This window comes from Saprolegnia diclina, assembly GCF_000281045.1.
Source record: "Saprolegnia diclina VS20 unplaced genomic scaffold supercont1.6, whole genome shotgun sequence".
Classification (NCBI taxonomy): domain Eukaryota; phylum Oomycota; class Saprolegniomycetes; order Saprolegniales; family Saprolegniaceae; genus Saprolegnia; species Saprolegnia diclina.
The window spans coordinates 708,361-730,097 of NW_008246073.1; the positions used below are offsets into that span (position 1 = coordinate 708,361).

General features: G+C 60.0%; 7 protein-coding genes across 8 annotated transcripts; 3 read left to right on the forward strand and 4 right to left on the reverse strand.

Moving 5' to 3' along the window:
* Nucleotides 1–87: 87 nt before the first annotated feature.
* On the forward strand, nucleotides 88–4,705 carry SDRG_02739 (hypothetical protein; the record flags this gene model as incomplete). Its single annotated transcript, XM_008608336.1, has 17 exons — nucleotides 88–238; nucleotides 285–432; nucleotides 483–586; nucleotides 649–1,826; nucleotides 1,874–2,165; nucleotides 2,210–2,286; nucleotides 2,333–2,491; nucleotides 2,536–2,590; nucleotides 2,638–2,859; nucleotides 2,908–3,044; nucleotides 3,089–3,183; nucleotides 3,230–3,285; nucleotides 3,336–3,541; nucleotides 3,584–3,768; nucleotides 3,816–4,068; nucleotides 4,114–4,458; nucleotides 4,502–4,705. The coding sequence occupies 17 exons, from the start codon at nucleotides 88–90 to the stop codon at nucleotides 4,592–4,594; spliced, it is 3,756 nt and encodes a 1,251-aa protein (XP_008606558.1). The 3' UTR covers nucleotides 4,595–4,705.
* Nucleotides 4,706–5,386: 681 nt separating this feature from the next.
* On the reverse strand, nucleotides 5,387–7,162 carry SDRG_02740 (sodium/hydrogen exchanger 3). Its single transcript, XM_008608337.1, has one exon. The coding sequence runs from the start codon at nucleotides 7,087–7,089 to the stop codon at nucleotides 5,482–5,484; it is 1,608 nt and encodes a 535-aa protein (XP_008606559.1). The 5' UTR covers nucleotides 7,090–7,162; the 3' UTR covers nucleotides 5,387–5,481.
* A 754-nt stretch (nucleotides 7,163–7,916) lies between these two features.
* SDRG_02741 (hypothetical protein) lies at nucleotides 7,917–9,038 on the reverse strand. Its single transcript, XM_008608338.1, has one exon. The coding sequence runs from the start codon at nucleotides 9,027–9,029 to the stop codon at nucleotides 7,986–7,988; it is 1,044 nt and encodes a 347-aa protein (XP_008606560.1). The 5' UTR covers nucleotides 9,030–9,038; the 3' UTR covers nucleotides 7,917–7,985.
* Nucleotides 9,039–9,543: 505 nt separating this feature from the next.
* On the forward strand, nucleotides 9,544–10,063 carry SDRG_02742 (hypothetical protein). Its single transcript, XM_008608339.1, has one exon. The coding sequence runs from the start codon at nucleotides 9,577–9,579 to the stop codon at nucleotides 9,961–9,963; it is 387 nt and encodes a 128-aa protein (XP_008606561.1). The 5' UTR covers nucleotides 9,544–9,576; the 3' UTR covers nucleotides 9,964–10,063.
* A 2,551-nt stretch (nucleotides 10,064–12,614) lies between these two features.
* On the forward strand, nucleotides 12,615–14,514 carry SDRG_02743. Of its 2 annotated transcripts, XM_008608340.1 has the most exons (8): nucleotides 12,623–12,768; nucleotides 12,820–13,108; nucleotides 13,165–13,273; nucleotides 13,319–13,596; nucleotides 13,638–13,802; nucleotides 13,849–13,940; nucleotides 13,989–14,161; nucleotides 14,204–14,511. In XM_008608340.1, exons 1-8 carry the CDS (start codon nucleotides 12,623–12,625, stop codon nucleotides 14,377–14,379), a joined length of 1,428 nt encoding a protein of 475 aa, XP_008606562.1. In that variant the 3' UTR covers nucleotides 14,380–14,511. The 2 variants fall into 2 exon arrangements, with proteins under 2 accessions (XP_008606563.1, XP_008606562.1); XM_008608341.1 differs by having other exon boundaries at nucleotides 12,615–12,768; nucleotides 13,638–13,940; nucleotides 14,204–14,514.
* A 143-nt stretch (nucleotides 14,515–14,657) lies between these two features.
* Nucleotides 14,658–19,330, reverse strand: SDRG_02744 (hypothetical protein; the record flags this gene model as incomplete). Its single annotated transcript, XM_008608342.1, has 8 exons — nucleotides 14,658–16,185; nucleotides 16,237–16,315; nucleotides 16,363–17,176; nucleotides 17,222–17,342; nucleotides 17,392–18,676; nucleotides 18,732–18,861; nucleotides 18,907–19,139; nucleotides 19,183–19,330. The coding sequence occupies 8 exons, from the start codon at nucleotides 19,328–19,330 to the stop codon at nucleotides 14,658–14,660; spliced, it is 4,338 nt and encodes a 1,445-aa protein (XP_008606564.1).
* A 299-nt stretch (nucleotides 19,331–19,629) lies between these two features.
* SDRG_02745 (hypothetical protein) lies at nucleotides 19,630–20,112 on the reverse strand (the record flags this gene model as incomplete). The annotated part of the gene is made up of 1 exon (XM_008608343.1): nucleotides 19,630–20,112. The coding sequence occupies one exon, from the start codon at nucleotides 20,110–20,112 to the stop codon at nucleotides 19,630–19,632; it is 483 nt and encodes a 160-aa protein (XP_008606565.1).
* Nucleotides 20,113–21,737: the final 1,625 nt, after the last annotated feature.

Below are 21,737 nucleotides of genomic sequence, written 5' to 3' on the forward strand. Positions count from 1 at the left end.
GCACCTTGTTGGGGGTTGCCACAGCGACAGTGGTTGCATGGTGCGAGCCCAACGCTTCAGAAGGTGCTCGCGACGGTTCAAGATCGCATGTCGCGCCACAAGGAGCGCGTCGAGGCGCGGCTCGCCGAGCGATTCGGCATTCGAGATGCGCTCGAAGCGTCGGACGAGCAGCGCGCCATCAACGAGATGATCCAGCGCGTCGCAAAGATCGCCAGTGAAGACACGCTGCGTGAAGACGGTGGCACTTGAGGCCCATGTCTACCTTTACAATATCCAAAGCGTAGGCTTCTTCTTTCGCGACGGACAGTACATGGGCGCGCGCCGCTTCAAGGAGACGCCTGGCATGGTTCTCCGCGTCTTGGAGGGTCACACCGCAGCCGTGCGCGCCATCGGCATTGATGCCGACGTCCTCTTCACCTTTGGCATGGACGGGTACATGCGCCATTCGCTACGTGCTGCTGTACATCAATGGCTCTGTCTAGCGTCTGTGTGTGGGCACCGCATGCGCCGACACCGATCGCGCGACTGCCGCGACATACGCTCACAAGCGGCGCCTACCGCGTAACCGGCGCGGTCTCGGTGCGCAGTGTCGTCATGTGCTGCGCAGGCATGTCCCGCTCACTTGTGCGTGATCATGATGTTGCATAGGACCAGCACCGTGGCGCTTGGAGCTCGTCAAGTCAACGCCAAATTGGGACTTGATCCCCGTGGCGACCGGCGTCTTTGGCCACGACGGCGCGATCACATGCTGCAGCTTTAGCCCCAACGGCAATGTCTTTGTCACTGGCTCGCTCGACACGACGTGCGTTCTATGGGATCCCAGGTCGCTTCAAGTCCTCCAGATCCTGAATGCCCACGCCGGCGGCGTCGCAGCGTGTCACTTTGGCGCGCACGACGACGCATTCCTCTTGACCGCCGGCGCCCTCGACATGAGCATCAAGCGCTGGGATGTCTCCTTCTACACGCTTGGCGCATCATCCTCGTCGGCACAGACGCGCGATGTTCCGAGTGACGCGCCACTGAACGGCGATGGGCTCGAGACTGACACGGCACTACTAGCGCCACCAAGGACCCGTAGCGATGCTGCGAATTCAAAAAGCAACCTGAACGATACGTGCGTCCACTGGAAGCAAGGTGCTGAGACACATGCGAGCACCTCCACGGAGCTCCGACCTCCAATGACGGTCGCTTCAGCACCGTCAACCACGACAGAGATCGCGGTACCGACACCTGACGACGCATTCAAGCAGGACGGCAACGGGGTACCGCGCGCCACGCCGTTCGAAGCTGTGAGCTGGATGCAACTGCAAAGTCGATCGAGCATCTTTGCGTTTGCGCGCGTCGTGCACCCGACAGCACTGTGGAGCGACCGGCAAAAGTACAACCGGGCGCTCGACACGCTCTTCTCGCCGAATGTGACGCTCCAGACGCTAACGCTCGAGAACCACATTCCAGAATTTGCATTCAACGACGACTGGTGCTTCCACCGACCGCCGTCGTCGCTGCGCCTGCCGCCACTCCATGCCTTTGCGGTGGACGCGCATACGATGGACGTTCGCGAAGACGACGACGACCCGGCGACGCTCTCGGCACTCGAGCACATTGACATCTTGTCTCTTTTGAACCCGACGACATCGGCGCGGCACCCGCACTGCGACGTCGTGGCCAACACGATGACGAGCCGCGTCACCTCCTTCTGCTTTGCGCATCACCGGTTAACCGCAGTCGATAGCGAGTACGTGCAACACTCGCACACGATCAACGGCCTCGCGCTATCGCCGGCTGGCGACTTTGTCATTTCCGTCGCGTCCGACCGCGCGATCAAAGTACGTTGAAAATACCGCCCTGTGTACAACCCGCAGTGCACGATTAGCGCTGGCACGCCCAGACAGGAGCCCATGAGGTGACGACGCGCGATGCGCATGCGCACCCGATCTTGTGCTGTGCGCTGGCAGCACATCCGAGTGACGTCAAGATCCAGTTTCTCGCAACTGGCAGCGCCGACGCCAGTGTCAAGATCTGGAACGTCAGCGACATGACAACTCTGTTTACGCTTTTGGGACACTACGACTCGGTGACGTCGCTGTCCTTTTCGCCGTCGCGTCACGCTTTGTATTCGACGTCGCTCGATATGCGCGTCATCCTGTGGCAAATTGTCCCTACTGGTAGGTGCATTCCTACGCTGTAGATAGAACCACGAGGTGCGTAGTACCGGACGCACCGCGGCCACCGACGATCGTTGCCGTGCACTGCCACGCGATCGAGATTGCATGGAGCGAGCCCCTCGTACAATACTATCAAGTTGATACTCTGCCCACGCGAACACCTTTAGGGCAACGGAGCACCGATATTACTGTACGAGATACGCACGTCGCGTGACCATGGGCCGTTCGAGGCGCCGATGCAAGTGCGTCCGGACGAGACTGTTTGCTGCATGGACGCCTTGGACCCGGGCATCGTCTATGCGTTTAGAGTCGCGGCGCGCAATCATGTCGGGGCCGGACCCGCTCTGACATCTTTTGAACTGCTACGTAGGTCGGACTCGGCGACTTTAGCGAGAGCTCGCCGCCGGTCGAGACTCACGCGTACCGTACGTGTTTTCTACGTCTCGTCTCGTACTTGGAGGTGGTAATGCAGGGCCGTCCAAGGTGCAGAAACCGTGCGCGGTCGGGAGCGTCACAACGCACAGCGTCGTGCTCGAGTGGCTGCCCCCGCTCGCTAACGGGTCGCCCATTTCGCACTACCACTTTTGCTGCGTACCCGAGGACACGCTTGGCACCGAGGACGTCATCCACGAGGTCATTCCCATGGACGCAATCGCGGGTCAGAGCCGTGCCGCGCGGGAAGCCGCCGAAGCTGGTGAGCGGTCATATTTCTGGTGGAGCGGCAGGGATCCCACATGGATAGCGTTTGTGCGCAAGCTCGAGGAGCGGGCCGAGCGCGACGCCGAGCGCGCCACGCGCTTGAAATCCAAAAAAGCGCTGGAAAAGAGTATGAAGTTGCAGCTCCAAGCCCGGGCGCGGCTCGAGAAGCAGCGTCGGCAGGTGCGAAGACCTTGGTACAACCCATCGTACTGAAATATGCATAGGAAGAGAAAGCGGTGCCGACAGCGCTGCTCAAGTACACGCTCACGTGCGTCTTGCCCGGCACGATTTACCAGTTCCAGCTCGCTGCCGAGAACCGGTGCGCGCGTTGTGTGGAAAAATGTGGATCTGATATTTACATCCAGATGTGGTGTCGCCGACTTTTCGATTCCATCCATGTATATCAAAACCGAGTCGTGCGGTATACCTACCTGATGCTGTTGCAGTCGTGACTCGTATGGTCGCCGTTAGAGCCCAACGCGCCAGACCAGCCGACGCTCTCGCACATCACACCGACGACGGTCCAGCTGCATTGGCAACCGCCGCGCGCCAACGGCAGCGACGTCGTTCAGTACACACTGGAATGGCTCCACGATGGCGACACGACGAGCCTCGACGTGCTGGCACGAACACTGGCGACGCCCCACTATACGCTGAGTCCGCTCCGTCCCGGCAAGGTACCCCGTGTCTTTGCATTGTTAGGGGCATATGTGTCATAGGACGTCTGTGCTCGATTGCGGGCGTCCAACGTCATTGACAAGAAAGTGCGCACGTCCGAGTGGTCGCCGTGGTCGCCGACCGTCACGACGCTGCCGACAACGCCCAGCGCCGTCGCGCAGCCTCTTTTGCACCACCCGACATCGCACTCGATGCACGTAGCGTTCTCGGCGCCGTGCGACAACGGGTTTACGAATTTGTTGAACATTTGTGGACAAGTTGTCTTCGTTTTAGGCGACCGATAGAAGCATACCACGCGACACTGTGCGCGCAAGAGACGGCTTTCGGCGTCGTCTCGCACCGCTTGGTGCGGTCGTACGTCTGGCGCGATACAGCGACCTTTGCCATCGAGTTGGTCAAGCTCGACGCAGCGACGACGCATGTTGTCCGCATCGCCGCGGAGAACGTCCTCGGTGTCGGCGACTACAGCGCCTGGAGCTTGCCGTTGCGGACCAAGACGGCGGTCGTTCCTGCGCCTGTGCCCGAGGTCGCGCACCGCCTTGACCTATATGTTACTAGCCTTCTCATGTAGGCCCCGACGCTCGACGAGGTGCAGCCCACGTGCGCGCGCCTCAATTGGCAAGTGCCGGTGCACAATGGTGGCTCTCCGCTTGTCGGCTACGTTGTCGAGTATACCATCGATGGCGGCGAGCGCATCTCGCTGCGCGTGCCCCGCGTGAGTCTCGACTTGCGCCTCGACTTTCTCAAGCCCAAGACAAATTATGTGCTTCGCGTCGCCGCCATCAATGCGGTCGGGACCAGTCCGTTCTCAATCGACTCGACACCGCTCTTGACGCCGAGTCTCGTCGAGTACACGCTGCGCACCTACTTTGCCAACCGGCCCGACGAGGAGCACGTGGCGGCTCGGTGTCTCCAGGTACACAGTTTTTGACGTCGTTATTGTCGTACGCTTTGCGTAGCGTTGTTATCGGGCTTCGGCGGCGCGCCAGGCGGCCAAGCAAGCGCATGCTGCGTACCTCTCGGCGTGGCTACGGTCCTGGAACCTCCTGTAGCCGCCGCTGTTCAACTAAAGAAACACTATACGGACTCTCTCAGGCGCACATGTTCAAGCTAGGTGTGCAAACATGGAGGAGCAAAGGGTCGAAATTAATGGAGGGTGGGGTGTTTGAGGAATCGGAGGTCCTCCCGTAGGGAGGTCAGAAATTAGTGAAGCCGCATTGTTCGTAAGACGTCCACGGTAATCTTTAGTAAAAGGCGAAAGATTAGTACGAGTAAACGCTTTACTGCGGAATAATTGATCATTTGGATGTTTGGGCTATAGCTGCAAAAGAGGAGAAATCAAAACAAATCGATTGTTCACCACGTACTAGTACCAAATGAGGATGCCACGTGAAACGGCCGGTCGCAACCTGCTCGGTCGTTGCCGAAAGGAGCGCTGATCGCAACTCTGGCGTCCGAGCGTCTTTTGTCCACAACATTAGTGATCATGTATCTCTCGGTACAGCAATCTTCCGTCCTTGAGCAATCACTGGGACCATCCTCCCACACTCATGACGTGGCACCACCTTGAGCCGCCAACGAATCCATTGCGGTCCATGATTGGCTCGTTTCTGGTCGCATGAGATGCTCTCACGCAGATGATGCTTGGTTTATGCAGCCGACTTCAAATTGAACATCGGCCACACGCCGGCTAAGCAGCAGTGTCAACGCTTGACGTAGCATCGCCTAGGCTACCTTAACCAAGTTGGTCCTTGACCGATGCAGATCGACGCAGTAGAAGCCAAGATTCATTGAACGCGTCGAGCACAGCGTTTGGTCTGCCCTGCTCGAAATATGGTCCTTGCTGCCGGTGGGATGCGACTCGATGCGTCTTGCATTGCGCTCTTGCATCCACGTGCCATGTAGTATTATATGCAGTTACATATACTATCTCATGCCGCTAGTTGGTGCGGTCGTGGCCCGTCGGCGTCTCGACAAAGCTGTAGACGTTGCTGGCCGCGATCGACGCCTCGACGCGCGACGCAATCAGCTGCTGGCCGCCAAAGAGCGGCTGCAAGTAGCGCGAGTCGACGCTGTTCCACTTGGTCGCAACCTTCTTGGCGATCGACCCGTCCTCGGGCTCGATGAGCGCATCGTGCGCAGGGCGGCGCTGGCGCAGCTGGCTCGCCGCGTTATGCGTATCGTCGTCGATCGACTGGAGAAAGCTAAACGACGGCCGCGAGACGGGGCTGCCGGGCGCGGTCTCGGCGTTCGCATGCGGCTTGTGCCCGAGCGCGGCGAGGAGCGGGCCCGTGAGACCGCCGAGCACGAGCGTCGTGAAGACCACAATGATGAGCGTCGTCGACACGATCAGCGGGCGGTGCGAGTGGCCATCGGCGTCGACAAACGACCACGTCTTGACGAGCGCAAACGAGATCGCGCCGCGGAGACCCGCAAACCAAATCACAAACATGGTCGTGGGCGAGATGCGCTCGTGGGCGCGGCGCCAGATGTTCGAGACTGCGAGGAGCGGTACGATGTTGAGGAGCCGACTGAGCAGTAGGAAGCCCATCGTGAAGCCAATGAACGTCCAGTCAATGTCATGCCACGTCATCCCGTCGTCCGTGTGCCCGGCAAAGACAAAGACGAGCGACGTGCCCATGAAGACAAACACCAGCGTCTCGCAGACAAACGAAAACGTGTGGAGGAGGTGCCGGAACGACTGCTGCCCGGGCAGCGACAGCGTATGAAAGTGGTAGTGCGCCGTAAGGATGCCAGAGAAGAAGAGCGCGACGATGCCCGAGAGGTGGAGACTCTCGGCGGCGTAGTACGTGAGCAAGCTAAAGATCAAGCAGAGCGAGATCTCGTACGCGGGGAAGAGGTGGAGGCGGCTAAAGAGGGCGCGGTTCATGAGGAATGCACCGGCGAGCGTAATGGCCGCGCTCACGACGAGCGACCCGCCGAGCATTGCGAGCGTCGAGCCCAGCACCGAGCCCAGACCGGACGCCGAGAAGGTCGCGTCCGGCTTCCATTTGGAGAGCGTTTGGTACAAGGCAATCACGACCGCGTCGTTGAGGAGGCTTTCGCCAAAGACGATGTTGAAGAGGAGCGGCGGCGCGTTGAGCTTCTCAAAGCACGCAAGCGTCGCGACGGGGTCGACGGCCGAGATGAGCGCGCCAAAGAGGAACGACTCGATCCAGCTCAGAGGCGTGATGACGCCGTAGAGGCCGCCGACGTAAATGGCGCCGCCCGTGACGCCGGTCGCGATGAGTGTGCCCACGATGGCGGTCGACATGATCGCGCCGAGGTTCGAGAAGAAGTGGACGCGCTTGACCGAGAAGCCGGCTTCGTAGATGATGGGCGGCAACAGCACTTCGAAGAAGACGTTGTTGTTGAAGTTGAGGTGCTCGTCGTAGCTGTAGTTTTCGGCGACGACGAGGCAGCCGCCGGCAAAGACGCCAAAGAGGAGCGCGATCCCGCTCTGCGAGATGAAGGTTTGCGACGTTCCTTCGAGGAAGAAGGAGCCGATGACCAGGATCAGAAGAAACGAGAGGAGAAGGACTTCCATTTCTTCCACTCACACAGCATACAGGGCGATGGTCAGACTTGGCGGCGAGCGGACGACTAAGGCGAGCGTGGCAAGTGCGAGAATGACAGCGACCAGCCAGCCCCGCCAGCATTTCCCACACGTGAAGATCGAAGCTTTGCTATTTTCACAGTTTCACACGACTTGTCACCTGCCAAAATCAGCGTTGGTCTGCATTTCACACGTGTGGAAATTCCACCACGAGGGTTTCGGGCATTGAAGGTCGGCATGTCGCAGCGCCACCTGGCCCCGGCGGAAACGTGGACCGAGATAAGATCGCGGCGACGGCAGCAGCATGGCCGAGCAGTACCTGCGCTGCATGCGCCGCACTGTCCGCTATATAATGATGCCCATATTGATGCATGAATGCGCAGTCGTGGCGCAGAGACTGTAGTCACCACGTGGCACGTTGCCGAGTCATCTTGAAAGATCGGTCCGATGGAGGTATCGCACATGGATGCAAGAAGAGCGCTAGAAGCGCCCGCGCTCCAGAAGAAGGACGATGTCTTCCTTGGCGATGCGTGTGCATCCAAAGGAGCTTCGGGTGGCAAGCCTGAAGCGACGGGGCGATAGCATGGAGGACAAAGCTGGTACCCATCAGGACGCATCAATATGCCAGCTGGAGTGGACGTGCTGGAACGTGATGTGGCCGGCGTGGGCCAGCGAGACTCACGCCGCCTTGTTTGGAGGCGCCAAAGCTGGCTTGCCCGACGGGTTACTACTGCAAGCGCCACCCAGCTCACCTTGTATGCGAGATGCAGGCGCAGATGCGATGCTTCGTCGGTCGAGATACGCTCCAGTCTCAGAACCACATTGCAGTTGGGCAAAGCCGCCTTTCCCATACAAACATCCAATCAAGCAAAAATATTCTAGTGAAATCAACTGGACTGATTCGACGACGACTCGGCAGTGTGTTCAGCGAGCACGGCGGCGACATCGTCGTCCTGGAGCGCCAGCGCGAGGTCCAGTGCGGTCTCGCCTTCGTTGCCAAGAATGCCAGCGTCGAGGCCGTTGGCCAAGAGAAGGGCCACGAGGTCCGGGTTCGAGCACCCAAACGCGGCCGTGTAGCCTTGCTCGTTCACCGCGTTGATGTGGAGGCCGTCCTTGGCGAGGAGCTTCGAGACGAGCTCGACATTGTCGTAGCACACGGCGATGTGCAGCGCCGTGTCGCCCGTCTCGGGCACGTGCGCGTTAATGTCGAGGGCCTCGTGCGTGAGCAGGAAGGTCGCAATGTCGTCCTTGCCATGGCATGCGAACGTCAGCGGCGTGTGCTGTTCGACGTCGGCGTCTTCGTCGTCGACGTTCTTGTACGCAAACGTCGCGTTGATCGTCTCCGGCGTCACGAGCAACTGGACAACGTCGACGTGGCACGCGTCGATCGCGCGGGCGAGAGCATGCATGCCATCGGTCTGGTGGTGCTGGCGCACGTTGCGATCGGCGCCGGCGGCCAGGAGCGCGTTCACGAAGCTCAGCGACCCGCAGTTGGCCGCTTGCATGAGCAGCGTCCAGCCAAGGTCGTCCATCGCGTCCACTTGGTCCGGGCATTGGGCGACAAGGGCGAGTGCGAGCTTCTCAAAGCCGGCGAGGATCTCTTGCGCTTCGACGTCCATCTCCTTCATTTCGGCCGCGTGGTCCTCGAGGTCCTCATTGTCCTCGGCCGATTCAAGGTACGTTGTGAGTGACTCCATGACGCACTGGAACTCTTGCTGCCATTTGTGCAACCAGTTCATGAGGGCAACCAAGCTCTCGGCCGGCGATGCGGGCGCCAAGGCCGTGCGCAGCTGGTCCAAGTCGCCCGACTTGACGACCTCCAGGAGCAGCGCGCCAAGGCCATCGTCTTCGGCATCACCTTGGGCACCTGCAGCCATGAGGTGCTCGACAAGCACGTCCGACGGCTTGAGTTCCTCCGCGCCCTTGGCCATCGTGTCAACAATGGCTGTGCGACGGCCAATCACGGCGCAGTCCTCCGGATAACAACAGACTAAAAACACCCTGTTTCTCGTCCTCCACCATGCACTTCAACCTTGCCCACGCACGCAATAATGCGCTTCAACAGCGCGCACGTGAGCTAGCATTCCACGCTATAGCCTAAATCATCGTCGAATGGATCTCGTGGTAGCACGAGTTGTCGAGAAGCGCATCGATTTCCTCCGCGACGTGGAGGTCCTGCGACAACGCGCCTGCAAAACTGCGATCGAGAGGGCATGTAACACACAACATTACCTGTTCAGCACCACAGCTCGCACATCGTGGTACGAGAAGAGTCATCTTGACTCGATCCCACATAGGCGTTGCTCTCGTGGGCGATGTGCGCCAGAGCCAAAGACGCCGATCTAAAGTTGCGTGTTCGTAGACTTGATTGATACGGCGTGTGATTGGCGGATTGGGACGAGCGACCGGGCGTGTATCCGGATTTGGATTTTTATTTGCGCTTTATTTTTTTGCATTTTTTTGTATTTTATTGCGACCATGTCCCGCAAGGTCCACAACGCGGTGGCCCATGCGCTCAACCCGAACGAGTCGCTGCAGAAGATCCTCGCTGAGGTCGAGCCGCGCTTCGTGCTGCAGCCGGGCGTCGAGGAGCTGCTGCTGGACATGGCCTCGGACTTTGTCGCGAGCGTGACCGAGGCCAGCGGCCGCCTCGCCAAGCACCGCCGGTCCACGCACGTCGAGGGCAAGGACGTCCAGCTCGTGCTCGACAAGAACTATGGCATCTCGGTCGCGGCCAAGAAGAAGCTCCACGTGCTGTCGCAGAAGGCCAAGCCGGCCAAGACGTCGGTGCACACGCACCGCATTGCGATGAAGCGCAAGGTCCTCGCTGCGCTCCAGACGCAGCGCAAGAAGGCCAAGCACTAATCCATCATGCATCTCCTCCTCTCCTTCATCCTCGTCTCGCATCCCGTTGCCGACCTCCGCACTTTGAAACACACAAACACGATTTTAGATTAGGTGGGCCGTATTGAGCTGGTGCATGTGATGCATGTAGTCGGCGTTCACTTGCTGAAGCGTCTGCTGCGCATGATGCGGGCCCGGGTGGTACACGACCTCCATGCCATGGTGGTGGTTTGGCATGCCGAGCGTGCCCATGGCCATGGCCGACATCATTTCTTGGTCGTCGTCCAAGCACGACGCGATCGCCGCCGTCTCGTTGCTCGGGCTCTTCTTCTTCCGGGGTTTCTTAACCGCTTTGGTTTTCACCTCGGCCAGCACGGGCAGCAGCGTCTCGTCCTTTGCAAGGTCGTTCTCGAGCGGGATCTCAATCCGCATCTTGTGGAACACCATGGCGTACGTACTCGCCTTGTAGATCGGGTCGAACGCGTTGACGACGAGGCCCTCGCGGCCAAAGTGGCGCGCGGCCGCGATAAAGTGCCGGCACGGAATGCCCACTTGGAGCATGAGCCCGCACGAGCACGAGAGGTCCGAGAGGTGCACGCGGTGCGTCACTTTGGGGCGCGACCCCGTCTTCCACACGAACGCCAACGTCTCGTCGCACGGCCGCGTCGTGAAGCCAAGGGCTTCGTGCATCTCGCACGCATACAGCTCTTGCGCGCCGGGCGTCAAGACTGCGTTCTCGGTCGCGAGCTTGGCGGCGGTCTGGCTCTTTTGGAAGACGTTGTCCATGAGGCGCGCGAGGTAGCTGTAGAGGATATCGAACGGCGCCTCGTCGACGCTTTCGCTGCTTGGACCGTGGAGCTCCGAGTTGAACGACGTGGTCGACCACTGGTAGAGTTTTGTGTGGCGGTTTGCGTGCATCGCCCAATGCAGCGGGTTCTGGCTCCGCAAGAAGAGTGCAGCCGCGGGGTTGACGCTCTCGAGCTGCGAGAGCGCGGCCTGGAAACCTTGCTCGGTCTCTTGCCGATGCAAATCCCAAATCAGGAGCTCGACGGCGCCGAGCTTGGCGATGTGCTTGTCGTTGCCCATGCACTCGAAGAGGCTGCTCATGCAGTACTGGACCTTGGCGCCCGTCGCTTCGATCGCGTCGGCAATCCCTGCGTGTGTGATGGGCACAAAGATCGGCAAGTGCGCCAGCGAAATGCCTTGCTGAATCCGCTGCAGAAACCACGATGCGTGCTCGAGAGTCGGCGCCGGGACAAGCCCGACCGCGAGCACGTGCGACTGGAGGTTCCCGTCGCGGCCAAGCAAAAGCAGCATCGCGCCGCTGTACTCGGGCCGACAGAAGGGCACGACGTCGATCCCGAGGATGCGCTGGAGCGCCGGCATGGCCTGCAGCGACGCGTGCGGCATGACAAACGCGCGGACAAAGTGGTGGTCACCGTCGCGGTCGTAGTCGGCGATCGAGCCCGGGTTCTTGGCGACAAACATGGTCAAGAGCGAGGGCAGGAACTTGTACGACTCGACCACATCGTCTTTCGAGTGCACGACGATCATCTGCTTGGCGCGGTACGCTAGCCGCAGCGGGATCTTGATGCCATCTTCGGTCGACGAGAGGAACTCGTCGGTGAGGAGTTTCCCGTGCTGCTTGCCGTGGGTCACGACGGCTTGGCGGAACGACGCCATCTCGGCGAGCTGCCGCGCCGACGGCTGCGCGACGCCCGTGCACGCCGGCGCGTGCGTGAGGTTCATGGACGAGATCTTCCAGCTCTCGGTCTTGGGCGCTTTGAGGAGGCGCACGTACCAGTCGCAGGCCTCGGACGAGCAGACGTACTTTTTGTTGCGCCCGCCGCTGGTCTTCTTGTCCATGCGCGCCCGCTTCTTTTGCACAAAGAACGCATAGTCGTTCACGGACCGCGACGCGTCCTTTGCGCTAAACCAGCGCATCTCGTGCGTAAGCGCAAACGTCGGGCGGCCGCCGAGCGCGTCGGCGTGCGCAATCATGGGCGTCGTCGCGCCGGGCAACGACGGCTTCTTGGGCGCAAAGCTCGGCGTCATCATGGGCACAAACGGCGCCGGCGGCGCGACCGCGTCGACGTCGATCGCTTTCTTCTGGCGGGTCAGATCGCAGCTCGACGAGTGCAGCGGGTCGAGAACGACAAACTTCCAGGCGTCGCCGTGCGGCAGAATGTCCATCTTCCAGTTGCAGAAGCGCGCGCGCTGGCGGCAGACGAGGCGCTTCGCATGCGCCTGCTTGAAGGTCCGGTCGACCATGACCTCGGTCGATGGGAACTTGGCCGACGCATACTCCTTGGCGGCCTTGGTCGCCGCGGCGAGGCTTGGATAAGTCCGGTCAGCATCCATGCAGAACCCCCTCTTTTGACGCAAACCCACGAGTGAATGGAAGTCGGGCCCCCTTTTTGAACAAATTGGCCACCTCTTCAACTTATAAATATCAACTGTTAGAGGTTGACGCAGATGGCGATCTTCAACCGGCGCCGATGGCAGGCGGCGCGTTGCTCGGGCCAAGCGCCGACCCTTGCGTCGAAGACCAGCATGACCTTCGATAGCCCTTATCAGTTAATACATTCGAGTGCACACTATGAGAATACTCCAGAGATGGTCGATCGACGCGTGGTCCAGTTGTGGGACCGTTTTCGATATTTCGAAAAGGTCATCGTTCATGCCAACCAAGCAGCGACCGTTGTCCGCAGGCGGCAGTCGCCCTAGCAGCACGCGCAGCCACGGCTCGCCGCGCGAGCGCCGCCTCTCGTCCGTCGCTTATGCGTCGGCGTGGCCCACGACGTTTCACGAAGGTGTCACCGTCCGGTACATTCATGCATCCTTCTGCAGCTGGCTCGACTCCTCGACTTGACATAGCGCATACTCGCCCGACTTTCGCGCACTCCTTCGCCGATCGCCGCAGCTTCCCAATGAATCGTCGCCGCTGCTCCTTACGCCACGGGACGTTGGCGACTGCAGTAGCTTTTGGGGTGCGACGCTCAACGTCATCAACGTGCTCATGGGCGTCGGCGTGCTCTCGCTACCCTACTCGATGCGCGTCGCGGGGCTCACGCTCGGCCTTGGTCTTTTACTTGGCATGGGCATTATTGCCAATCTGACGGGCCACCTCCTCGGCGCGTGCTTGGCGTCGGACGCACGCCTTCGTGTACATACTAACTATCATCTCGCCAGTACGCCCGACCATGATGGCGTATGGACTAGTCGTACCCGGACATTGTCAACGCTGCGTTTGGTCTATGGGGCCGTCGCGTCGTGTCGATGATCTGCTTTGTCGAGCTCTTCATTGCGTGCACCATGTTTCTCATTCTCGGTCACTCGTCTTGCGATCTTCTTTGGCAACTAACGTTATGCGTAGTCACCGACAGCCTGCACATGCTCTTTCCGGCCATGGCGCCGTCGGCGCTCTTGGTGATCGTCTGTGCATGCATTTTGCCGTCGACGTGGCTGCTCAACTTGGCCGTCCTCTCGACCGCAAGCCTCCTCGGCGTGCTCTCGTCGCTTGCGCTCCTCCTCCTTCTGCTCAACGTCGGCCTCACGACGCCTCCTGGCGAGCTCGGCAGTATCTACCGCGACGCGCCAACGCGCTGGGTTGCCGACGACGACGCGTGGGCGCTGAGCATTGGGCTCACCCTCGTAGGACTTGAGATTTCGATGCAATTCGCATCATGATGTAGGTCGGGTTTGCTGGCCACGCCGTCTTTCCGTCCATTTACTCGACGATGGACGACCCAGCGCAGTACAGCAGCGTTCTCAACGTCGCGTACACTGTGATTGGCGCCGTCTACGCAGCTGTCGCCGTTGCGGGCTACGTCATGTACGGCGATGCCACCGAGAAAGAGGTTGAGCGCTCTGTGTCACTGACATAAGTCTCGAAGACGACCGTAGATTACGCTGAGTCTCTTGACGCACAACCCGGGCGGCGCGGCGAACGCCGTCATGTGGATGATCGCGCTGAACCCGTGCACCAAGTTTGCCATGTACCTTGCTTGCTGCAAACGAGTGAACAAAGTACTATGGAGTTGTAGCGTACTGCACCCTATCGCACTCTCGCTCGAAGAGCTTCTCGCGCCGTTAACGCACGCGGTGTCGCCACGAACGCGGTATCTCCAGCGCTGCAGTGTTCGCACGGCGTTGGCGCTCTGCATCGCCATTACCGCGCTCCTGGTCCCCAACTTTGTCCAGATGACGTCGCTTCTAGGTATATCAACTACACGTTAGTCGCTCGCTATCGCAATGCTAGGGGCGGTGTTTGCGATGGCCGTCGTCGTCGTCATTCCGTGCGCTTGCTACCTCAAGCTCTTTTACAGCATGCTGCACTGGAGCTCGGTGCTGGGTCTTCTGAGCCTCGTCGCGATCAGCTGTGCACTCGGATTCGTCGGCGCCTTGGCCGCTGGACGGCACCCGTCGACGAGCTAAGCGAACCTTCCGCTACCTCGACTACGGTGTTGACAGCGCCAAAGACAAACCCATTTTCTGGCCTCTGGCTGGAGCCAACCAAAGAGCGAAGCTGTTCCCTTCTCATAAGCGCATCTAGTAGTTGATATCTGGAGGATGTTGAGTTGATACCGAGGGGTATCGTAGTGGCACTGGGTCACGTTGCTGGTTGATCGACATGGGATGAATCCGGAATTCACAACTGAGAATTTACGCTGACAGCACTGGACGCGATAGCTTTTTACATCGGATTCTATAACCTAACTCTCCATGCTCACATTCCAAATACGCACCGTGCCGTCCCAGGACGACGACACGAGGTTGGGGCCGACGCTGTCGCGCACGCCGAGGCCCGTGATGCCCGAGACGTGGCCTTCGAGCACTTGGTTGCACGCGCCCGTGTGCGTGTTCCACACTCGAAGCGACCCGTCTTCGCTGCCGGAAATGACTTTGGTAAAGTCGCGCTGAAGCACCGTGACGCGCCCCGTGTGCCCCGAGAGCTCGAGCCGCGCGCCCCGGCCCGTTGCGCGGAGATCCCACACCTTGACTGTGCCGTCGGCCGACCCCGAGCAAATGGTCGGATCGGCGGGTCCCCCGAGCGCGATGCAGGTCACGGGCGCGCTGTGCCCCAAGAGCACGTGCGTGCAGCTCTGGCCAGATCGGAAGCGGACGTCCCAGACCTTGAGCGTCCGGTCGTTCGCGGCGCTCACGAGCCTATCGCCGGCCAATTGAAGGTCCGTGAGGCCGCCGCGGTGCGCGGCAAAGTGCGCCTTCTTGCGACCCGCGGCCGCGTCCCACACGTCCACGTCGCCGCTTGCGTCGCCAGAGACGAGCGTCGTCGAGCCGGTAAGAAACTTGAGACACGCAATGGGCGCCGAGTGCGACAGATGCGCGCTCGATGCGTCCTTGCTGGAGTCCCAAATGCGAATCGACTTGTCCAAGGCGCCGGACGCGAGGCAATAGCGCGACGTCCCGAGCTGCCGTCCAACGTCGAGCGCTGCAATTGGCATCGTATGGCCCTTGAGCGTCTTTGGCCGGTACTCGTCAAACGGACTCGGGGTTGCAATCAACGCGTCGGTCGTCGGCGACAGAAAGCGAAAGAGCGACGGCTTGCGAGACAATGACGACGACGGCGACGACGTGTGCAGATCCCACACACGCAAGGTGCCGTCCAGCGAGCCCGAGATGACCATATCGCCTCGGACTTGGACGTTTGTGAGCGCTCCGACATGCCCTTGCAAGCGCGTGTTCGTGGCGGCCGAGTGCACGGCGACCGTCGAATCCAAGCATCCGGCCGCGATACGATCGCGGTACACACTGAGGCAGAGCACAGGACTCTGCGTCTGGAGCAATATCGTGTTTGGGTCGTTCTCGTTTTCGTCGTTCGACTCGGGCGGCAGCGACGACTTGGACGACGACGCGAGTGTTGTTGTGGAAATCCGCCGACGAATGACGCTGTCGAGCTCGTAGTTGGCGTCCGTCGAGGACGGCGCGAGCGCCCACGACGCATGGGCCGTCGATGACGCGACGCTGTCACTCGAGAGCACGATCGCGCGGTGGAGGTTCTCGACCAGCTGCGACAATGTGTCTTGGACTTCTTTGCCGCGGTTGTACGTCGAGCACATGCCAGCGACGAAGAGTTGAACCTTCCCGAGCGCATTGTCCAAGTTGAGCATGTCGTAGACCAGCGAGCCCATCTGCGAGAAGAACATGTCGTCCGAAATGTCGGCCGTCGCGTCCGTGTGGGGCTCGATGGTCTCCGACTTGAGCGCAGCTTCAATGTCGCGACTAGACCCAGGTGCAAATCAACTTGTAGCAAGTTGAAAATGCAAAATATACCTCAAGGCGTGGTGCCACATGTCCAAGGACCGACAAATCGGCTGCGCTTTGAGGGATTTCTGGAGGTACTCGCGCGGTGCTGCTTGTGCCATGAGACAAAATTCCCACTGACTGACGAGAACGTACCGCCAAAGCCAGGCACGCGCGGCGGCTTGGACGCCACTCCATCGTCGACGAGCCGATAAAACTGTGCCGAGACTTGAAGAAGACCCCTTGCGTTGGTGTAGTCTTCGTGGATTTCGCAATCTTGGAGGACCTGGGTGGCCAGCGTCACGAGGAGCTTGAAGCCGGCGTCGCCGAGGCAGCTACCGGACCCGCGCGGGTTGTACACGCCGGACGCTTGCTCGGACCGGTGGTGCGGCTGCATCAAAATAAGAACAAAGAGCTCCCGCGCGTACGGCGCTTTGAACGACCGCTGGCATGCCCGGCACTCGTCGTCCGAGAGCAATTCCGACGAAAAGACCGACACGAGGCACTTGTGGATGCTCTCCTGGACCGTCTCCTCTTCGGACGAGAGCTCGCGCGTCGACGTCGGGGCGTGCGACGGTGGCGCAAAGTGGGAGAAATGGTCCATGATCTTTGTCCAGTTGGCCTCAAAGAGCGACCGGTCGATGTTGAGTGTATCGGCAATCTTCTCGTATGTCCAGACATTCGAACTGCTCCGTGGTGTACCCAGCGCAGGCTTGAGCTTGAGCTGCTCGAGAATACTTAAGTCGGAGGCTTGGATGCTGCTGGTGACGTCGCGCATCGTCCACGTCTCGTTGTCCCGCGGCGGATACAGCGACACGTGCAGCAGCGGTGTCTCGGGCACCGGTGTCGGTGTCGATGACGCCGGTTCGTCAAGCCATGTGATCTCGTCGGTTTGGCTCAGCGTCAAATAAATAGCGTGGAAAGCGTGGAGCCGGCTACCACTGTGGTTTTCCAAAAACGACTCGAACGCCTACGCTGCCGTGTTGAGATGGAATCGCCAACCACCAAGTCGAACCTGCGTGCTCAAAAGGCGCGTCACAAACGGTGTGCGCTCGGGTGAGACCGTCGTCGTCAAGAACCGCCGCTTGTTGAACACTGGGAAGCTCGAGTCGACAAAAAAGAGGCAGTCCCGGTACCTACAAGCATATCATCAGCAACCTCATACCTACATAGAGCACAAGAAACCCTTGGATCATCGAGGTGAGGTAGCACGCAAAGCTGAGACGCACTCGGTGCTCGAGGCTCGCATTCCATAGCGGCGCCGACACCAAGGGCTTGAGGCGGCGGTACAAGGCCTTTGTGAGCGTCGCCGGCAGCGGCGGCAAACTCGCTTCGTGGCTAATGTTGAGCGTGCCGCGGTCAACATCGACGAGGACGAGGTTGTCGGGTCGCCCCGACTCGAAGAGCCCCGGAAGCCACGACGTCTGGACGCCGAGAATGTAGGGCAGCGGCGCCTGGAGGTACTCGGAGAGGATACGCGGCAGCATCGGGACGTACGGATGTTGCCATCGAAACGGGTACAAGAGCGCCTTGAGGCTCTCGGTGACGGGGCAAAGGAGCGACAAATGGCTTGAATGCACGACGATGCGGTACTCGCAGAGCGCGAGGACGACGAGCCGGATCGCTGTGTGCAGAGAAAAGACGCGAAAGAACGTCTCGAGCGAGTAGAGCGCGGGCGGCAGCGCGTACTTGAGGCCATGCATGTCGGCGTGTCGGAGCGAGAACGCCACGGGCGCCCCCGGCACGATCGCAACCGCAACGTCCAAGAGCGCAGCGACGGGTAGCGGGAGGCGGCGCGTGAGCTGGTCGACAACGTGGCCACCGAGGCGAGCGATCGTCGGGTCCGGATTCAAGTAAACACTCACGAGCTGGAGGAGGGACATGTGGAGCGACGGGAGGAGCGGGAGGCGGCTCAAGAAGCAAACGCACGTCGGCTCCCACTGCCGCGCGCCGTTCGACGTCGGTGGCACGCCCATCTTGATGTGGTGCACGATGACGCACACGCCGTAACAGCGCGAGAGCCCGTCTTGGCCGCCAATGAGCGCAAACGAAAAGACAGTAGCCGGCGGCTTGGTCGTCGACCGCGCCACTTCGTAGCCGCCAGGAAAGCAAAACCACTCGATCTTTGTCGGCAGCGGAAAGTCCTTCCGGTCGTCTTTGGGCGACCGCGAGAGCACGACGTGTTCGTCGTTGGCATCCGGCCCGACAAAGAGCACATAGTCGACGATGCCTGTGGGAAGCACATGGTCTTGGGTCGGCTGGGGCGACTCGACGAATGGCGGGCTCTCTTCCGGCTCGGCAGCATTGCTCTTGGCGCGTTGACGGTCGTTGATGGGCGAGTGCATCGCTGGCAGTGATGAGAGCGCCGGCGAAAACTTGAGCGCAACGCGAACCGCGGCCCGAGACCCAGAGAACGAGTACCACTGCTCGATCTCGTCGTGCTCGGGAAGGCGCGAGAGCGGAATGCACACTAATTGTAGACGAAGCGGAAGGCTCGTGTGTCGTCGGTCGTGAGAGGGTGGTACCTTTGCCAAAGCACGCGGGATGGTCGTCCCAGGCATCGACCGCGATCGACTTGTGTGGCGTGCTCTTGAGTCGGTTGACGCCGTAGAGCATGAGCACGTCGTCGGACGACGCCGACTCGACGGCAAAGTCCTGTAAGAAGAAGGGTCAGGCACGGCCATGGCAGCGTGAGCGTACCTCGTGCCACGTGTCTTGCGCCGACAGGAGGCTGCTCGTCGTAAACTCGAGGACAGGGTCTTGGCCGATCTGAAGCACAATGCACACGCAAGCTGTCGACGCGACGCGGGCCTCGACTGGCCGCTTCATGCCCAGCGACGCCCGGCGGATCGACTTCATGATGCCCGTCGTGTTGGCCGCCGGCTCGGAGGGCGCCTCGAACGATGGCAGGCCAAAGTCGGAGCCTTCGAGCACTAGGAACATGCGGTGAGTGCTCGGAAGTATGGCGTGGCGTACCGCGGATCGTGAGGCGGCCATGAGCGCTGGACGTGGCGACGAGGGCCGACTGCTTGGGTAGCGTCGGCGACGTGAGTACGCGCGGACTCTCGGCCTCGACGACCGGCAGGCTTCTCGACGTCGAGATGCGCAGACCCGTCTTCTCCATCTTCGTCGATGGCATCCACGGCGCCGACGACGTCCGACGTGACAGAGCTGAATATTTTTTTACATCCAACGTGAGAACCACGGCCAGCATACATTGTTCTTGATATACAATAAAGCCGACTCGGAAATCGTTTCAGCCGGGTTCGTTTCATCATGCAGCATGCTCCCGAGGAAGCCATCTCCATCGAGGTAGACGACCGTCCATGCGTGGTCGCTCGACGCCGAGGTAGACGATGCGGCAGCATGGAGGAAGAGGAGAGGCAAGACGATGCGACAGGGACGGGTCGCGTCTATTACACGCTACGACATGCGCGAGTGGAGCTTGACGAGGCCCGACTCGTCGACGTCGGTCGGGATGATCTGCTTCTTGTACGCATACTCATCGGATGCGATCGCCTTGGTCGCGAGCTCCATGGCGTCGGCGACGTAGATGAGCCCGTCGCCCCGGACCTCAACAAGATGCGTCCGCTGCTTGACGCCCTTGCTCTTGAGGACGGGGTCGCCCCGCATGTTGGCCGCGTCGAGGCCCATGTAAAGACCTTCGCCGTTCTCGAGCGCGATCTTGTAGTTGTGCCATGGACACGAGATGGCGACCTTGCCGCCAATCTCTTCAATGTCGCCCGTGAGGAGTGGCCCGCCATGGTGGTAGCATGCTTGGTCGATGCAGTAGAGCACGTGCGCATGGTGGACGAGGAGGACGGTCCGGCCGGTCGGGAGCACGATGCACCTCCGGGCGCCGTTCGGGACGTCGGTGGCCGCGCAGACGGCGTGGTACTCGGCCATGTGCGAGGTTCAACGCCAAATTGCCACTGATTGTATTATAATACCCGTTGTTTGTTATTTCACTTGATATTGGTATGGAATAGCCGAAGTCGGAGAAAAATGACGACTTCGCGCCAAAATGCAAAAATGGACCTGAGTATCCCGTTGTCGAATACATGGCGTCGATGAAGCGGTTTCTCTCTCCATCGACGCCGCGCTCAAGCGCTTGAAGGGTTGGCTCCGACAAGTGGAACTCGATCTCGCTCTTGGGATTGCCGTAAAAAATGCGCAAGCTGCCGCCAGAGTCGGCGCACCGCTCGTCAAAGTTGCCGAGGTACTTTGGGTCGCACTGAGCAAAGTGTTTGAGAGCCTTCTTGAATCACTTTGGGACGACGACGAGGATACGCTTGTCGAATTCCTTGTTCTGGTACTGGGCAAAAGACGCCAGCAGGTCGCACTCCCGCAAAGCAGTGTCTCTGACTTCTTGCTACATGGACCCGTCGGCGATGACGAAGCCCTTTTTGCCGACTCGTGCTTGAACGGTCGTGTGAGCTTCGCGAGCGCGTGCTTTCGCAGACGACGTTGTTGCCACGGAAGAAAATGACAACGTGGCTCGACTCTACGTGCCAGGGTTTCGCGCGAGATGATGACGTAGCGAGCGTCGTGCACGGCCAGGTACGCGCCGAGAAGAACGCAGTGACAGACTTGCCGACGCCAGGCGACCCCAAAAGCGCCATCGGCGCGCAGCGAGTTCGTGCTGCAGCCGCTGCATGGGCCACGACGGGGAACTTGCCATCGGGCAAAGTGCTTTCACACGCAGTGGACTTGGTATGTACAGTACTTCATCCGGAGGCCATGCGCGACTGTTCCGTCGCCGGCGTCCTATGGGGAGGCCGGTGCGCGTCGACGAGAAGAGAGATGAGAACGGAGGATTCACCAAGCTTACCGAAAATTTGAGCGAGGATCTGGGTTGCTAACGCGTGGGGGATCATGGTGTTGATGCTTCTAAAGCTCAAACCCAGAACTTATGCACGCTGGAGCCGACAAATTATGTACTTTGCACAGCTTGGGCCGACTCTCGCTGCAGCTATGTGGAGTAGCGCGCGAGGTATTTCGTGCAAGGACCGAGCCGCACCATTTCATCACCTACTTGCAAGGCGCGCGGAAGCAGATTGTTCAAATTCAACGAAAATATATGCTGGATCAGCGCTGTTGCTAGCACTGTCGTGGTGATCGTTAAGGCCAGAGCCCATGGCAGCTCATGCTGGCCGTGCGCAAGATCGGAAGTGCCGGATAAACGTTTCAGCGCGCTTTTGATTGGTCACTACCGAAATGCAAAAGCCAATCAGAGCGCCGAATACCGGGGTCGACAACCAGTTTCATCATGCATGTCCTGTGTGGCTACACGAAACGGCATCACAAGCATACAAGCTGCAAGATTAAAGTGTAGCAGGTCGTCGGTCGAGCTGAAAATAGCCTTCGCATTCCGTACTTTCGAAAGTTGCTTGGAATGCGGTGCTTTGAGACACCACTGGGACTCCAACTTGGAAATATCGCTATCGAGCACATCACGTAACCTTAGCCGGCATGACCAGCATGAGGCGGTACTTGTGGTTCTGGAGCTTTGTGTTGCGCTTGACTGCTGC

What these genes read in the sequence shown, in the direction of transcription:
- SDRG_02743 (XM_008608340.1), top strand. Translation starts at nt 12,623, where the DNA reads ATGCCAACCAAGCAGCGACCGTTGTCCGCAGGCGGCAGTCGCCCTAGC. An exon ending in CACGAAGGTGTCACCGTCCG is followed by an intron (nt 12,769 to 12,819) that starts GTACATTCATGC and finishes GACTTGACATAG; the next exon opens with CGCATACTCGCCCGACTTTC. An exon ending in TGAGCATTGGGCTCACCCTC is followed by an intron (nt 13,597 to 13,637) that starts GTAGGACTTGAG and finishes ATCATGATGTAG; the next exon opens with GTCGGGTTTGCTGGCCACGC.
- SDRG_02740 (XM_008608337.1), bottom strand. Translation starts at nt 7,089, where the DNA reads ATGGAAGTCCTTCTCCTCTCGTTTCTTCTGATCCTGGTCATCGGCTCC.
- SDRG_02741 (XM_008608338.1), bottom strand. Translation starts at nt 9,029, where the DNA reads ATGGCCAAGGGCGCGGAGGAACTCAAGCCGTCGGACGTGCTTGTCGAG.
- SDRG_02742 (XM_008608339.1), top strand. Translation starts at nt 9,577, where the DNA reads ATGTCCCGCAAGGTCCACAACGCGGTGGCCCATGCGCTCAACCCGAAC.